Source organism: Castanea sativa, chromosome 12 (assembly GCF_040712315.1).
Source record: "Castanea sativa cultivar Marrone di Chiusa Pesio chromosome 12, ASM4071231v1".
In the NCBI taxonomy this organism is placed as follows: Eukaryota; Viridiplantae; Streptophyta; class Magnoliopsida; order Fagales; family Fagaceae; genus Castanea; species Castanea sativa.
In genome coordinates, this window is record NC_134024.1 from 39,868,105 (window position 1) to 39,886,513 (window position 18,409).

Below are 18,409 nucleotides of genomic sequence, written 5' to 3' on the forward strand. Positions count from 1 at the left end.
ATCCGAATCCTCTCCATTTTCCTTTGAAATGAAGAGGGTCCATTCCACAGTGGGATTTATTTGAACATCATCAAGGGTCACAAAACTGCCACATCATTTAAAATGTAAAAAACTTATCCCTACCACTTCAAACACTTGTTAAACCAAGGGTAACTCATCATCTTCATTCTTCAAGGACAGAGGCCTCTCTCCATCCCACGGTCCGGATTCGTCTCCATCCTCGGCGGTGCTGCCTCTTCCACTACCGCCGCCACATCGCTCCTTATCTCGACGTTGCTCCTCATCTCGGCGCTGCCTCTTCCGCGCCTCGTTGTCGATTATTTCTTTGTTTTGTTTTCTTCCTATGGTTCAAATCTGAAACGATTGCTGCTGGTAAGGTTTTCTGAATTGTGATGCCTAAATGTTGAAGCAAACTTGGTTTGCAGGAAACAGCTTGGAGGAAAGCTTGGGATTTCTTTACAAAGTGACCTAGGTGTGAACACTGTTGGAGATCTGTTGCGGTTTTCAGAAGAGAAGCTACAAAGAGTGTTATGGCGTCAATACTGGGTCACTACCTCTCCTTTTTAATATTCTCTGAATGTTTTGAATCTATAGATCATGAGCAACTTATTTTATTTATCATTACTATATGTATCTTAGTAGGTTTGTCCTGTAAAATACACAATTTTCTTGAAATAATTTACATACATCACAATAGTTTCTTCCAAATTTGACTAAAATTTGGTGACTTCCCCAATCTGTAATGATTGTTTTCTTATTATTTTTTCAGTTATCTCCGAATATTGTTGTTGCTTTCTTTTTCTTTCTTTCTTTTTTTCAAAATTTATTATGCTTTATCCAATTTGACTATGATATTTTTTTATCAAAAAAAAAAAAAAAAAAAAAAATTTCCCTATGCTGAATAGTTTCTGGAGAAAGGCCCTTTGTCAATTTCAGTTATCCATCAGCTTGTTTGTCCAACAATTACCCAAATGTACCTCCTAATATCTATTTTTTTTGCATGGATTCCAGTACTTGGTTATGGAATATTGCCAGGGGAATCAGTGGGGAAGAAGTTCAGGGACGCCTTCTTCCCAAGAGTCATGGATCTGGGAAGACATTTCCTGGCCCTCGGGCCCTGAAGACGATTGATTCTGTAAGAAGTATTCTGTTAACCGGATGTGCTTTGAACTTTTTCTTTGAACCAATCTACAAAAAACAGAGATGAGTTAACAGAGATGTGCCAGTTTGGTTTTCAGTTTTCCCTCAAAGTTTTTTTTTGTTTTCCAGTAGCTTGTCCGGTTGAGTAAACAGAGACGTGGCTCTGTTTTGTGGGAGTGCACGGACTGCCAATCTTTTCCCTCCTAAAAGGTTTTTTTTTTTTTTTTTGTTTTCCTGTAGGTTTTGTAACTCTCTAGTTTAAGTCTTTTAACCATAGTTAAGTTTATGTTTACATTTTAAATGAGGTGGCAGCTTTGTGACCCTTGATGATGTTCAAATAAATCTCCACCGTGAAATGGACCCTCTCCATTTCAAAGGAGAATGGAGAGGATCTGAATTCTCAAATTTGGGGGAATTAAAAATGAGTAGTTATAAGTAGTTCAAACCCTTCTAAATTCCTCTTTCTTCTTTAAAAAACATCTAAACAAGATAATTAAATTACTCTCCCTCCCTCTACTCTACTCCCCCTCCTTCCCCTAACATCCAAATATAACATAAATAAATCGAAATATTCATGTCATGTAAGGTTTTTTATCTATATTTTTTTGAGTGGTAAAACTTTCAAGCAGTGGCATTCCTGAGGTCATTTCTGTAACGTAAATGCGCTAAGAGACCTGGAGCCTATATTGGAAATGACCAAGGGTGAGATGTGTTTCTAGAATCTAGACTAGTTGAATTTTATGAAGGAAAATAGGTTGAATTTTATTACTTTCAAATTGAAAAAAATCAATAATTGCAAGCCTCTACTTGTAGCATTATACATCTAGTAAATTACCAGTCACACTGCCATGTCTTTTGCAGTCAGACACACAAACTTATTTGTAGAATAACATATCTTGAGATTTAGATTCAGAGAATGAGAGTACACAAGCTGTTGAATTGCAGACCAAGTTGATGCTAGTAGTATTTAATATGTTCATTATGCTGCTGAGGAGACAAAGTATTCTCTTCGCCATTTGAAATATGTCAACAGCTCATTGAGATCGCGAAAGCTCTCTTTAATGGCTGGAATTTCATTGAAGTTTTTGATCCATGCCTCTAAGCGAGGAAAGCTATCAGCTTCCATTACTTTGACCCCAGCTGCTTCTTGAAGGATTTCCAGCAGGCAAGCTATCCATCCAAAGGCTAAGTCAGCCAGTCCTACGTTATTGCCACCAAAAAACTTCTTCTCACCAAGACCATGCTTTTCTTGTTGGCATATGCGGAATTTTATTGATAAATAACAATGGATTACAAGGTTTATTTTTGTGATGTAGAGCTGCTACTCCTGCACAATGCTAGGCAGATTTTCTGATCAGCATAAACCAGAACAATAACTTATTTATACTTGAAAGAGTGCCTTCTAGACTTCTAAATACATGTACTAGACTTCTAAATACATGTACTAACCCTTAGGAACACAGAACACTAACCGCCATCATCTAGAAATTTCTTTATTAAAATTACAAATTAATTCTAACACCTCCTCTTAATTTGTAATCTTTAATTGCTTCTTGAACTACTCCATTCTGTCAACTGTAGCTACTTTGGTGAGAACATCTGCTGGCTGATCATTGGTACTGACAAATTGCAGCTGGATTTCTCCTTAACTAACCAAGTCTCGAATAAAATGGTGCCTAAGCTCAATGTGCTTTGTCCTTGCATGAAAAACAGGATTCTTAGTCATTGCAATAGCTGACATATTGTCACAGCAAATAACAGTAGGTTCTTCAATTTTTTGTTGCAAATCTAAAAGTAATCTCCTTAGCCAAATAGCTGCACATGCTGCATCAGCAGCTGCAATATATTCAACTTCTGCTAAAGATAAGGCAACTGTCTTTTGCTTCTTTGAACTCCAAGCAATCACATTTGATCCCAAGCAAAAAATGTAGCTAGACGTGCTTTTTCTGTCATCAAGTGATCCAGTCCAATCACTGTCAGTGAAACCAACAAGATTGTTGCCATTCTCTTTTTTGTACAAAATGCCTAGCTTCTTGGTGCCTTGCAGGTAGCGAAGAATTCTTTTTGCTGCTGCATAATGTAGCTTGCTAGGTTGATTCATGAACCTTGATATGAGGCTGATTGAATGAACAATATCTGGCCTTGTATTTGTGAGATAAATCAAAGAACTAGCAAGGCTTCGATATGTCTTTGCATCTGCCTTTTCCGCTGCAATTTCTCATTATAAGACATAGGTGTGGACACTGGTTTACATGCTGCCATGTGAAATTTTTTAAGCAAATCTTCAATGTACTTTTCTTGGCAAATAAAACCTTCACCTGTAGACTGTCGCACTTGAAAACCAAGAAAGTATTTCATCAAACCCAAATCAGTCATCTCAAATTCTTTCATCATGGCCTTTTTAAAATATTCAACCATCCTCCTATTTGTGCCTGTATAGATCAAATCATCAACATATAAGCAAATTACTAGAAAATCTCTAGTACCTATGCTTGACATAAAGTGATGGCTCACATATGCTCCTTTGAAAACCATTTTGGCGAAAGTAGCCATCAATTTTGCTATTCCATGCTCTTGAAGCCTGCTTTAGGCCATACAATGCCTTTCGAAGTCGATAGACTTTGTCTTCTTTGCCTTTCTTCATGTATCCCTTCGGTTGCTCTACGTATACTTCTTCTTCTAAGTCACCATTTAAAAATGCTGACTTAACATCAAGCTGAAATACTTCAAGCTCCATCTGAGCAGCAAGAGCTAAGAAAGTTCTAATGGTTTTCATGCGAACAACATGTGCAAATGTTTCATGGAAATCTACTCCAGGCTGTTGTGAATAGCCTTCTGCGACCAAACGTGCCTTATGCTTTTGAATTGAGCCATCTTCATTGTATTTAGTTTTGTAAATCTATTTTACGCCAATCACATCTCTTCCATTAGGCAGGTCCACAAGCTCCCATGTCTGATTCTTCTCAATGCTAGTAATTTCTTCATCCATGGCTTTTGCCCACACATTCTCCTTTGCAGCATCTTCAAAGGTTTGTGGCTCACTAGCAAATAATGCAACTTCACAAGATTGATATATATCTGACAATGAGCGAAACTTCCTTGGAGAGCTGTCTGAATCATCAAAATCTGAATTTGGCTAGATAGAGCTTGAAGATCTAGTTGGAGATGATGTTGCTCTTGGGGCTTCTTCAGAATTCATGCTTGGAAGTGAATTAGACTTGTCTTGAAATTCAAGAGAAACAGGCACTTCCATGTTTTTGCTTTCTTGGACATTTTCCTCCCATTACCATGCTGCCAACTCATCAAAAATAACGTCTCTTGAAATCACTAGCTTGTTTGTCTTGGGATTCAAAAGGCGAAATCCCTTAGACTCATCACTATAGCCAATGAAGTTATACTTTTCCCCATTTTCTTCAAATTTCTTTCTTTCTTGTGAGGGAATATGAGCATATGCTATGCAGCCAAAGACTTTAAGCTAATTCACCATAGGTTTCCGCTTATGCCAGGCTTCAAATGGAGTCTTGTCTCTAACTGCTTTTGTTGGAGAGCGATTGAGAATATATACTGCTGTGTTGACAGCTTTTGCCCATAGCATGTTGGGTAATCCCTTGCCCTTGAGCATGCTTCTAGCCATTTCTTCAATTGTTCGATTCTTTTGTTCAGCTACTCCATTTTGTTGAGGAGTTCTTCGAACTGTGAGTTGCCTTTGAATCAGGGAAGACAATCTCGTATCGTATCGGCTGGTACGAACGGTATTTATCATGCTGGAACCTTCGCCGATACAGGAAAACTAGTATTTCGTACCGGTTTAAATACCGGACGTTTTGGAGCTGTTTTGGCCATACCGCAATATATACCGGATTTCGGCCGGTTAATGAATATCGGACCGGTACAAAATTACACAAAATGCTTCTTTCCCTCCCCTCACGCTAGTCATACTTTCTGCCTCCCTTCATTTCTAACTCTTCTTTACACTAACGATGAGTCATGCCATTTGGTGGAGAGCGGTGGCACCGGTAAATATCTAGCAAGCTTTAAGTCCTTGAAAAGGGGTTGAAGGTCTGAAACTTTAAGAGAAAGAGAGAGGGAGGTGAAAGATAGAGAACTGTGATGGAGGTAAAAGAGTCTTAGAAAATAAAGAAATATTTGATAGTGAAGTGATAAGTTTAATCGTGTGAAGATGAGGGCGTGTTGGAAATTGTAATGACATGTAGGTTGTACATGTAGGTCTTAGGCTTGTGATGAGGATCAGAAAAAGAAAAAATAAATTAATAGAGGTGGAAGGCAACTGGCAAGAGGCATCAGGCATGTGTTTGGTTTTATCACCCACCATTTTAATTTTTCTAATTATTTAATCTTTTTTACCAAACCCCACTCATGTAATATCTCATTTCTCACCTACTACCCCTTCTTTTTTATTATCTTTTTTTGGTCTTATACTTTTATTTCTGTTCAAATTTTTTTTAATAATAAACTTATAAGCTTAACAAGTTTAATTGCTTAATGAATTAACTTTTACCAAATAATTAAAGTTATAAATATGCAAATAATATTTATTTATTTATTTATTTTTAAAATATATACAAATAATAATATATATATATATATATTTTTTAAATAGCGGTAAACCCAAAATGATACACCAGTATTGACTAGTACCGAAATATATTGTTCCGTTGGTTAGACCGATACAGCCTCTGGTACGAGATAGACTCCCTTGCTTTGAATGCCATTTTCTTTACAATATTACATAAATGGCTTATAGATAAACTCCCCACCACGGTCAGTTCTCAAGGTCTTCATTTGATGACCACTTTGCCTTTCAACAAGAGCTTTAAACTGAAGAAAAAATGAGAATGCTTCTAACTTTTGATCGAAAATAAATCCACATCATCTTTGTATAATCATCAACAAACAAAAGAAAATATCTTTTGTTTGCTCAGTGATGGAGTTCTAGTTGGCTCACATATGTCTGCATGCACAAGCTCTAAGGGAGCACGAGCTCTCCAGGCTGTCTTTGGAAATGGAAGACGATGCATCTTGCCACATATACAGCCTTCACAAACTTTTTCATTTTTCTAAATTGAAGGAAGCCCAACCACCATATTTCTTTGCTTCAGCAAATGAAGGCCTTGATAGTTCAAATGGCCATATCTTAGATGCCAAAGATGAGACTCATCAACAATCTCACTTTTCAAAGCAATTTTCTCATGTAATGGCATGCTAAGAGGTAAAACATTATTTTGTGACATTCCAACCTTTGCCATTGTCAATTTATTTTTCTTATCATACACAGTACACACACCATCATCAAAGTATAAAGAATAACATTTTCTAAGCAATTGACCAACACTAAGAAGGTTTTGTGATAAGCTTGGCATATAAAGAACATCATGAATAAATTTTTGGTTACCTTCTTTAGTGTGTACAGCATTGGTTCCTTTTTCTTCAACTTTCTTTAGCTTCCCATCTCCAAGCTTTACTATAGAAGTATAGCTCGGATCAAGTTCCACAAAAGACTTGGAATTCATTGTCATATGACTGCTGCATCCACTATCCACTATCCAGAAACCATGTATCTTGTGTTTCATGTTGAGCATTCAAGCAAGAATAAAATAAGGCGAAAATGCACTTTTGGTTCCTACATTTTGGGTCAATTCCCATTTTGGTCCCAAAATTGATTTCTTTGCTAATGTCATCTCTAAAAAAAGAAAATCGTTTTTAAAATGGTCATTTCCGTCAGGCTAGAAACGGAGAAATCCTACGTGGCTAACGGAATGCCCTGTTTGCTGACGTGGCTATTAAAATATTATTAAAAAAGATTATTTGGCATATTTAAATGCCATGTCAGCATTTTAATTTTTTTAAATAAAGCCATGTCAGAAAATTTATATAAAAAAGAAATTAAATTTAAAAAAACCTTAAATCTAATTTAATTAAAAAAACAACTTGTTTCTCAAAAAAAAAAAAAAAAAAAAAAAAACTAGGTGTTCTTTGTGTTCTTCCCCATCAAACCCAGGAAGAACTCAAACCCAGCAGCCAAACAACAAACACAAACCAACACCTATCATCCCACAGCAAAAGAGCTATTTCATTTCAGGCTTATTCTTATCTCTCCTCTCTCACTTCTTTTCTTTGCTCTCTCTTCTCTCCCTTTGTTCTCTGTTCTTGCCGAGACTCAAACCCACCAACCCAGCACCCAACGTCGCGGAGGCTTCTTCTTCTTCTCTCCCTCTTTTCTCTGTTCTCGCCGAGACCCAAACCCACCAACCCAGCACCCAACGTCGCGGAGGCTTCTTCTTCTCTCCCTCTGTTCTCTGTTCTCGCTGAGACCCAAACCCACCAACCCAGCACCCAACGTCGCGGAGGCTTCTTCTTCTCTCCTTCTTTTCTCTGTTCTCGCTGAGACCCAAACCCACCAACCCAGAACCCAACGTCGCAGAGGCTTGTTCTTCTCTCCCTCTTTCTCTATTCTTTGTTCTCTCTTTGTGGGTTTGCGTGGATCGAAGGAGTCGTGAGCATGGATCGAATGGTGGATCAAAGCGTGGGTTTGATTGTTCATGGGTCGGAGCAAGGATCATAGGAGTCGTGGTCCGATTTGGTTGATTTGGTTTGTGGGTTTTTTTTTTTTTTTTCTTTTTTTCTTGCTGTGGATGGTGGTGATTTCTTGAGAAGTGGTGGAGGAGGAAGTGGTGATTTCTTGTTGTGGTTGATTTTTTTTTTTTTGCTGCTGCTGTGGTTTGGGGTTGTGGCTGGTGGGCGACGGTGGAAGTGGTGGTCATATTTGTGGGTTTGGCTGTGTGGTGTGCTGTTGGTTTGGGTTTTTGTTTCTGTTGTGGTGTGTTGTTGTGGTTTTGCCGATCTGGGTATGTGTTTGTTGTTTGGTTGCTGGGTTTGTTTTCTGGGAATGTGGGATTGAGTTCTTCCTGGGTTTGATAGGGAAGAACACGAAGAACACTGAACACCAAGTTGTTTTTAAAAATTTTTTTTTTTGAGAAACAAGTTTTTTTTTTAATTAAATTAGATTTAAGGTTTTTTTTTAAAATTTAATTTCTTTTTTATATAAATTTTCTGACGTGGCTTTATTTAAAAAAATTAAAATGCTGACATGGCATTTAAATATGCAAAATAATCTTTTTTAATAATATTTTAATAATCACGTCAGCGCTACGTCAGCAAACAAGGCATTCCCTTAACCACGTAGGATTTCTCCGTTTTTAGTCTGACGGAAATGACCATTTTAAAAAAGATTTTCTTTTTTTAGAGATGACATTAGCAAAGAAATCAATTTTGGGACTAAAATGAGAATTGACCCAAAATGTAGGGACCAAAAATGTATTTTTGCATAAAATAACTGATTTTCTTGACTGTCTTTTACAAAATTTGCGTCATTTTTCTCTTGTTTGTCTTGGTACCAGCAATCTCTTTTAGAGTGATTAGGAATTTTGCACCTAGTGCATCTGAAACGACATTCCCTTGACTCATGACCAGGTTTCTTGCAAATAAAACATTGACCACTAGAGGTGCCTGGTTTTTGTTGGTATTTTTCTCCATTCTTTCCTCATCCTCTGTCCTGCCCTTCTTTGAAGTTGCCTCGGCCTTTTCGATACTGACCCTTCTTTTGGTAATTGCCTCCTCTTTTCCCTTGTTCTTCTTTGGAAAATTTATTGTGAGAAACATTTAGCTTTGATTGAAATGCTTGCTCCAATGGCTGGCTTGAAAATCTGCTCATCCTTCCTTCATGTGCTTCAAGAGACCCCATCAATTCATACATGGAAAGAACTGATAGATCTTTAGATTCTTCTATTGCTGCTACTACATGATCAAATTTTTGAGGCAAACTCCGGAGTATCTTCTCAACAAGTTTCTGCTCTTGAATAGTATCTCCATAACCCTTGATTTGATTAACAATCTTAGCAACTCTTGAATTGAAATCTCTGACAGATTCAGTTTCTTTCATTGTCAAATTATCAAAGTCTCTCCACAAATTTTGAAGCTTAACAGAGATGGCTTTATTTGAACCTTGAAACTCTTTTTGCAAAACCTCCCATGCATCTTTTGCCTTTTTAACACCAAAGATTCCAGGATAGATAGACTTGCTTACCCCATGATGAGTGATTCTCAAGGCAGTAGCATTTTTCTTCAATTTCTCCTTGTACTCCTTTTGATTTTCATCAGTCCAGGAAGAATTCCCAGTTTCAGGTGGGTCTTGGAAACCATCTTCAATCAAATCCCATAGATCTTGGGAAATGAAAATTGTCATCAATTGAGAGCTCCAGTAGTCATAGTGTTCTCCATTGAAAATAGGAACCTGGTTTGTTGAATAAGAAAACAAGACATCTCCAGATTTGGCATCCATGGAGATTAACTAAAGAGAGGTGCAAAAGTGGGTGAACAAAGAAAAATCAGGTGCTGTATAGGTGCTGTATAGGCTGAATAGGCTGGCTCTGATAACAAAAATTTGTTGGCATATGGGGAATTTTATTGATAAATAGCAATGGATTACAAGGTTTATTTTTGTGATGCAGAGCTGTTGCTCCTGCACAATGCTAGGCAGATTTTCTGATCTACATAAACCAGAACAATAACTTATTTATACTTGAAAGAGTGCCTTCTAGACTTCTAAATACATGTACTAGACTTCTAAATACATGTACTAACCCTTAGGAACACAGAACACTAAAAGCCATCATCTAGAAATTTCTTTATTATAATTACAAATTAATTCTAACACTTCTAGGATTCCCAGAAGTTCTTTCACTTCTTCTGTTGCTTTCACTTGTTCTTCTCCACCAGTTAGAAAGAAGCCAAACAAGTTGTTGTTCTAAATCACACAAAAAGTATCCAATTAGAGTGGGTAACGTCTCCATCTTATTATCTAAGTCTAGAAAAAATGTTTTGAAGTTTGTTTTTGTTCAGTTTATAATAGTTAGATTATTCAAATCTAATGTAGATTCCGGTTAATTCAACTAGTAAAATATTTTTTCTTCTAATTAGGGATTTAGGTCTAAATCTTGCCTATATATTCTAAAATCAGTGCCTAAAAATTATTATAAAATTGATGCTATAAATTTAAATCCTATCATATCATGTCTATATAAACAAATAAAAAATCGAATACACCAAAAAGAAAAAGAAAAGACAATCACCCTTTTTTATTCTCCTCTTTTTTTTTTTTTTTTCATTTTTTAGTTAATTGACATTTACAAATCAAGCAAATACTTTTAAACTTTCACATGTATAAATGAAAAGTTAAAAAAAAAAATGCTTACAATTAAGGAGAACAAAGTTGTTGGTGAAATTATATCAAAAAATAAAAATAAAAAGGTCGTAGGTCTGATTTTATGCAATGCAAGAATAAACATAATAATTAATTAGTGATGCATAATTACCTTATCCTCTCCAAACTTTGCCCAGAACCGAGCCACAGCTCTCTCGTGAGGGTCATCTGGAAGCAAGGGGTTCTGTGGCCAAGTCTCATCAATGTACTCAAGGATGACATGTACAATGGATTCTGCGATGGGTTTCCCACGATGAACTAGCACAGGAGCCTTCTTATAGACAGGGATGTACTTCAAAAGCATTTCACTCTTGTTGAATATTACATCCTGTTCTACATATTCATATTTGATACCCTTGAGTTTCAGTGCCCATATAGCTCGATGAACATATGGACTTGGCCAGGCTCCTAGTAGCTTTACTTCCTCCATAGATAGATTTTCTTAATTTTCTTCCTACGTTAGTGAGTTCATATATACCTACGACAGTGTTCATAAAAAATATATATATATACACACCTGGGTAGGGGTGGAGCCAAAAATTTTTGTTTAGGGGGCCAAATTGCGACGCTAATATATTTATCAAGACAACTTCTACACACACTCACATATATATACACAGACTTTTTTATTTGATAAGTTATATATATACACACACCCAACAAAAAAAAAAAAAAAGAGTTTAGCATTTTTAATCAAAATTATTTTTGAAGGTGATTTTTCATAAAATAAAATTCATTTTTTCAATTTTCGTAGTCAAATTCTTAAAAAGTTTCATTTTAAATACAAATTATCAAATTTTATGGTAACTTAAGTAAAAAATCTTTCAATTGAATTAATGAAATTTTCAAAAACATGAATGATTCAAAACTTGGAGGAATAAGATAGGCTTCAAACATATTTAAAGCTACTTTACTTTAACCCATTATATGACAACTAAAGACACATTTCATGTGTATTTTGATCTGGAATTTTTTTTTAATGAGTCAATGACTTGTTAATCGTCGCATAACGGGTTAAAAAAGATATATTCAAACATGTTTGATATCAAATTTTATCAAATATTTAACAGACATAAAAGCACATTTTACAATATAAAATAGAATTGCGAAAAATAAAATTATATCTTTATAACTATTAGACCAATTATTTTTTTAAGAGCATTATTGAACTAATTCAAATATTGGGGGGAACTTTGATTTTGGTAAACTAAATTTTGAAAACATAAAAATAATTGTATATATATTTTTTAAAATTTTAAAATTTTGGGTCCCCTCATACATGCCTGCACCTGCACCTGCACCTAGGAGAGTTAAATTGATTCCCTTGCTTCAGCTACAAGCATATACAATTTGGACAATTAGAAGACTTTTTATTTATATTTTTTTATAGACTATTAATTATTGACTAAGGCCAGGTTCAATGTAATTCAATCTTTATTCTGCAAAAATTAATTAGCTTTAACTTGATAAATTATGTGGGGGGAAGGGAGGCCTTATCTACTTGAATTGTATACAACTTGGGAGTAAAGGGAAGTTGATAATGTGGGCCGGCCATGTGGCTCAAGCCTTAGGTCAATGGGTAATTAATGGCTTTTAAAAAACAAAATTCATTTTTATTTTATTTTATTAACATGATGGGCTCTTTTTCCATGTGAAATGCTAAGACGCCTTTGTTAGAAAATTTTCCCCTCAAAGCCTTCTGTTAAGATTTTATTATTATTATTATTTTCTTTCTAACGCCCCAAAATGGGACTAGGAGGTGGAGAGAGCATATAAGTGAATTAAATTAGCTTTGATCGGTGATCAAAGAGGCTTAACTCAGTGGTGTAACATGTTCTCTTTTATTAGGAAAACTGGGTTCAAACTTCAAATCCTCTTTTAACTTCTTCTTCTTTTTCTTTTTTCTTTTTTTTTTTCCCTGCTAATTCAGTGCATAAACTTGATACTATAGCCAAAAAAAAAAAAATTGTTAAAAATCCGTCAATTAAATTGGCCGAAAAAAAAACTTGACGCAACCTTACTGCACAGCATAAAATTTCATGAGGTAGTCTTTATACATTAATTATGCATAGTCACGTACGTCACATTTCCATCTACAATTTGACGGAATTTTAAAAAAGGGGTCTATTTTTACTACAATATCTTTATGCTAATTGGTGAGAAAAAAAAGTTAAGGACTCTTTCAACGACAACATAAAAAGTTTCATTCTAAAAAAAAACATAAAATTCAAAGTCCAAGTATATTTTACACTTTTTTATTTTATTTTTATACATAATAAAAATTCTACTTTAACCTAATCTAAATGTATATGTGTATGAAATTTCCTCCTAGAGACTTGAACTCTAACCCTTACCCTCAACCCACAAGAAAATTGTACTTGTCACTTGTGGGGTAACCATAATGACAATGATGCACAGTTATGGTGGTCCCCAATTTTTAAATATGGTGCTCATTGTGTTATCAAGTTATAGGGCTATAAATGAACTAAGTTATTCATAAATAACTTGAGTTTGACTAAATAAAAGCTTGTTAATGTTTCTTTATTTCTAAACAAGCGCCAAGCTTGGGCTTTAGTTTTTAGTGTATTTATAATAAACGAGTCAAGCCTAAAAAAAATAAATTGTTCATGGATAGATTCGTGAACAATAGAGCTTGATAAAAAAAAAAAACAACCCTCGCCTAGACTCATTATGAGCTTGGTAATAATTTTGTTTTGAGAAGATGGTAATATTGAACTTGATATAAGTTTGAAACATAGATCCATAACTAAGCCTTTTATTAATTGGTAGTTGAGACCACTTGTCCAAATTAAATGAACTGGATAATATGCTTAATATAGACTTAAAAATATCCTTGTGTTGAATTTTGAGTTTAAGAGCTGGACATTGAACTTGAACGTCAAGATACTTGAACATTTTATTTTTGTTGTTGAGCTGAACTCAAAACATTTAATATTTGACTAGCTTGATTAAAGCCACTGCTCAAGGTCAATGACTTTTGAAATAGTCTTCATGCCCTTCATTGGCTGACTAGGAAAAAAATTAATAGAAATTTATCTAACACAACACATTCATATCATCTTATTTTAAATCATTTTAGATTATTACAAGAGCTCCAGGTAAGGGCGGCTAACTATTGGTGCCAGACTAAATTATGAATTTATAACTTAATTATTGATGAATTCATAACTTAAAACTGTGGGTACTATTGTAGAAAATATGTTCAAATCTAAAAGGTGGTTAGGTGTCCCCCCCCCCCCCCCTTTTTATATATTTATTTATTTATTTTCCATCTGCCCATTAAATATTAGAGATGATTCCTGTATTGTGACAATAAATATTTATCATTCCTCACTAAATATTTTGCTGGTACCGTCACCATTTATTGTCTAAATTAGTGTCTAAAATGTTTGTTTACAAAATATGGTCAACTTGTAAAATATTTTTTGTTGACCATAAAATTCTTTATAAAAAAGTTGTAAAATGTTTTACATTTAAAAATTTGGTAAAATATTTTCTAAAAACACACAGTGGCTTCCTCTCCCTCATTTGATTGCTAGGTCATTGGCTCGATTATCACTCTAACGACTCGTGTCAGCGGACCAGTGGCAGGAGATGCCTCACTGGTAATTGGTGTCGGCAGTCCGATGGCCAAAGATGTCACAGTAGATACTGGTGTCAGCAGTCCGATGGCCAAAGATGCCATACCACAACTGGTGTCAGAGGTCTAGTAACTGAAGGCGCACCACTGCACACCCTTGGTGCGGTGGTCACTCCATAAGTATAAATGCTTGTGGGGTGTGGGAGGCAAGGGTCAGGGTTCAAGTCTCCAGGAGGGAGTTTCATACACATATACACGTTGATTATGCTAGAGTAGAAATTCTATCTTGTATAAAAAAAAAATATGCTGAAGGAAATTCAGGATTATGTGGAAACCAATTAAATGAATTTTTACCAGTTGAGCTATACTGAGAGATTTTACCAGAAATCTCTTATACAACTATTAGAGATTTTACCGGTTGAGCTAACTAGAACTCATAAATATGCTGAAGTTGGAAACTAAGCAAGAGTATATGAGGCAAGGTTTACACTTCAAAGCCCCAAGAATCCAAGAGATAATATAAATAATATCCAAGCGATGAGGAGGCCGGAATTGATTTATTCCCACAAACATCACTTCTTGGTTGTTATGCATGTTGAACTAAAATTCATTGAGTAATTTTCCAACAATGAGACACAAAGAACAAATTGTGCATGCAACATTTATGATCCTTATTTATATTTATGAATCTATATTTATGTTGTTGCTGACGCAAACTTTTCCCTTTGGCTTTTGAAATATGTCAAACATTTCGTCGCGGTCAGGAAGGTTCTCTTTGATCATGGGGTCTTCCTTGAAGCTTTTAGTCCAAGCTTCTAAGCGTGGGAAGGTATTAACTTCCATCAGTTTTACACCAACTACTTCTTCCATGACTTCAAGCCAGGCAGTTAACCATCCAAAAACCAAGTCTGCCAATCCAATCTTATTGCCTCCAAAAAATTTCTTCTCCCCAAGGCCATGATCTTCTATTATTTTCAACAGTTGTTTGGCTTCTTTTGTTGCCTTCTCTTGTTCTTCCCCTACACCACGAAAGAAAGCAAAAATGACTGGGCTCCGTGGAACCCAAATATGTGGTTATCTTAATCAACTGTTCTAGTCTTGAGGTTGGAAGAATTCAGATGGGTTCTCAAATTTTTAATAAAAAATATTGTTCACTCTTGTGTTCGTTTGGTACAGTTTATTTTTATAATTTTTTGAAAATAAACTTTTTAAAATCAAAAAATTGTATTTAAAAAAAGAGAGGTTTAATAATGCTTTACACCAAATGGCCATGAAAACATTCGTTTTTAATCATTAACAGTGAACTCTGTTTTAAGCATTGGAAAATTTCTTGAGAAATTTGAAATAAAGGGTAAGAAAATTGCATAACTTTGAGAATTTCATTCTTCAATTGCAAATTGGTAAGCATACAGGTAAAGATATTAAAATGGAAACAATTTTTTCCTAGGAAAAAAGAAATGCATTACCTTGTCCTCTTCAAACTTAGTCCAAAACCGAGCCAAGGCCTTCTCAAAAGGGTCATTCGGTAGCAAGGGATTTTGTGGCCAAATCTCCTCAATGTACTCAAGAATAACACTTGTCTCAGCAACTGGTTTTCCGTGATGGACGAGCACCGGAACCTTCTTGTGAACTGGGTTGTACTGTAAAAGATGATCACTCTTGTTGGAAAGATCCTCCTCTACATATTCATATTTCAAACCCTTGAGTTTCAATGCCCATATGACTCTATAGCAGTAAACACTAGGCCAAGCTCCCAGTAGCTTCAGTTCTTCCATTTTGTTTAGTTATATGCTCCTTTCTAACCAGCTAATAAGTTCATATACTTGACCAAAATGGATTGGTCTTCTTGGTCTTTTTAAATTTTAGGCTTCAAATTCAAAAGATTAGGAGAAAATTTGTTCTTATTAAAGTAGTTGCCATGTTTGACTCCACTTAGATAGGTCCAAATGTGGTGTAAACAGATATATTTGATCATGTATGTTAATCAAATATAAAAAAATATATCCTCTGCCCTTTATCCTTCATTGACTTGATACATTTGAATGGCTGCTTAGTGTTGTTTGTTACAACTTTCGAGAACACCCTTTCCAAATAACGTTACTGTGCAAATGATTTCGTTAGTTGGCCAGTTTTGAAAGTATGTGGGAAACTAACATCTCGAGTTTTAGAAACTCGAGATTTAATTAAAACTCGAGTTTTTAAAACTCGAGTTGTCGTGTTTGTTCTTCGATTACGTGGACAAAGTTTCCACCTGGAGGAATTTAGCCACGTAGAAATCGAGTTTATAAGACTCGAAATATGCATTAAAAATTGAGATTTTAAAACTCGAGTTATTCGGTTTGTCGGAATTTAACCACGTAGAAATCGAGTTTATAAGACTCGAAATCCACACAATATTCCCCCACTTTACCTTTCAAACGCCTAACTGAAACACTCTCAATCTCTCAATCTCTCAACTCTCAGTCTCTCAAATGCTCTCTCTCAATCTGTCAAACACTTTCAAACACCGAAACCAGTCACTTTCAAACGCTCTCTCTCCTCTTTCAGAACCCTCTCTCTCTCACTTCTCAGCTGCTGCTACACCGACTGCCGGTCCGCCGTAACACCGCCGGTAAGCCTCTCTCCCTTCTCTCCATTTCCTTTCATCTTTCTTTTCTTTGCTCCATCTTTATATTTAAATAGCCAAACCGAATATCCATTAACATACATTTTTTTGAAAAACATTCAGCAACATTTTTGTTTTGATAACTCTTTTTGATTGATTGTTGTATTGTTTGTGGATAATTGATGCAGGCAGCAACTATGATTTAAATTTCATGCTTAAAATGGCCCTTCAATATTTCTGGGTAGTTTACTATTTACTTTTGATTTAGGGGTCTGTTATGTTATTAAGTCTTTTATTTTAGGCTAAAATGCAAAATGCACCTTCTAAGTTTAACTGAAGTTCATTTCAATCTTCTAACTTTATTTTTGTTCAATTGAGTTCTCTAAATTTTTAACAAAATTGGATGAAAGGACTAAATTTGAAACTTAAAATGATTCAATTGAACAAAAGTAAAGTTAGAAGACTAAAATGAATTTTAGTCAAACTTAGAGGGTGCAATTTGCATTTTAGCCTTTATTTTAAGTTTGTGCTGAATTTAAGTCAGTTGACAAGTCTGATCTCACTTTTGACTAGTTGGTATTATTGACAAGTCTCCCATGTACTATAACTACTTAACTAGCCACTTTTTTGATAGGTACTAGGTAGATAATGGGGGAAAGGGAAGTGAACTACTTAACTAGATACTCATTAGAATTTAGAACATTATTCAACTGATGAAATTCATCTATGCAATTGCTGTGGTGTCTGCTGATTTTGAAACTCTTGTGTTGAAAATATGCACACTGTCAGCCATGGTGGCCTATAAAGTATTATTATCTTGAAGAAAGAATCTTCTTCCCACCCCCCCCCCCCCCCAACCAAAAGAAAATTCTTAGATTCTGATGCAAACATAATGAAATTCTTTCTCTAAACTTAGCAAAGAACTGCGATGGTTTACATTTGAAGGAGGAAGATAGAACTACATAGTATAGCACAAAGATTAGTAGTTCTTTTTGTTCCTCTTTATACATTTTTATAAGAACAGCTCAAACAGCATTCTGCTGGCTTTAAAATTTGTTTCACCAACCGTTCTAGGCTCCAAGGGGCATTAGTAGGTTATATGCACAAGCTTTGGTCTGTAAGAATATACAGCCACTACATTCTATTTTCTTGTCAAACCTTTAATCTTTTCAACTTAAGATAGGGTGGTGACAGGTTGGGCTGGTTGGAGCATATCAACACCACATTGACAAGTCTGTTTGGCAAATTTGTTAGAGAATAATGCGCAACCTTCTAATACATTGACTGAGTTTGTGTAAACCCATGTCAACTGGTTTAAGTCTTCTCTATTTGGCTAGTTGTATATTTTGTTGATAAACTAGGGAAAAAGAAACAAATTAGACAATGATCTAATAAGTTAATATTTAATCTTTATGGGTAACTTTTAGTTATCACTTATCATTTTCATTTTTTTTTCTTACCCTCATGATCTGAAACTTAAATTATTTTGATTTTAAGGATTTGTAATTCTTCTTCTTCTTCTTTTTCCTTGGCACCCTGAAACCAATTTTAAACCCCATCAACCCTTAAAATTCCCATATATAAAACTCTTAAATCTGTTCAGACTTTCTTTTTCCTTAAACTTGGGTTTTCTTACTTTATTGTAAGCTCAAACTTTACCCTTTATGTTAATCTTTTAAAATCCTGAATCCAATATATTTTTATAAACATTTCCTGCCATTAAGGGGTTAGGACTTAGGAGGGCTTGAGCTTTCTCAGAGCTACAGCTTTTTGGAAAAAGCTT

The 18,409-nt window shown here is 35.1% G+C and overlaps 2 protein-coding genes and 1 long non-coding RNA gene across 5 annotated transcripts; 1 reads left to right on the forward strand and 2 right to left on the reverse strand.

Annotated features, from left to right (window-relative positions):
• Positions 1-158: 158 nt before the first annotated feature.
• LOC142619110 (uncharacterized) lies at positions 159-1,441 on the forward strand. 2 transcript variants are annotated; one of them, XR_012841449.1, is made up of 3 exons: positions 260-546; positions 1,012-1,135; positions 1,270-1,441. It is a non-coding gene; the product is annotated as an uncharacterized LOC142619110 (long non-coding RNA). The 2 variants fall into 2 exon arrangements; XR_012841448.1 differs by having other exon boundaries at positions 159-546; positions 1,012-1,441.
• A 678-nt stretch (positions 1,442-2,119) lies between these two features.
• Positions 2,120-10,875, reverse strand: LOC142619111 (putative glutathione S-transferase). 2 transcript variants are annotated; one of them, XM_075792177.1, is made up of 4 exons: positions 10,533-10,875; positions 9,875-9,964; positions 4,236-4,238; positions 2,120-2,383 (listed from the first exon to the last, which is right to left on the reverse strand). In XM_075792177.1, exons 1-4 carry the CDS (start codon positions 10,848-10,850, stop codon positions 2,120-2,122), a joined length of 675 nt encoding a protein of 224 aa, XP_075648292.1. In that variant the 5' UTR covers positions 10,851-10,875. The 2 variants fall into 2 exon arrangements, with proteins under 2 accessions (XP_075648292.1, XP_075648291.1); XM_075792176.1 differs by lacking the exons at positions 2,120-2,383; positions 4,236-4,238 and having other exon boundaries at positions 8,513-9,964; positions 10,533-10,661.
• Positions 10,876-14,525: 3,650 nt separating this feature from the next.
• Positions 14,526-15,843, reverse strand: LOC142621256 (putative glutathione S-transferase). Its single transcript, XM_075794572.1, has 2 exons — positions 15,492-15,843; positions 14,526-15,078 (listed from the first exon to the last, which is right to left on the reverse strand). Exons 1-2 carry the CDS (start codon positions 15,794-15,796, stop codon positions 14,703-14,705), a joined length of 681 nt encoding a protein of 226 aa, XP_075650687.1. The 5' UTR covers positions 15,797-15,843; the 3' UTR covers positions 14,526-14,702.
• Between the last annotated feature and the right edge of the window lie 2,566 nt (positions 15,844-18,409).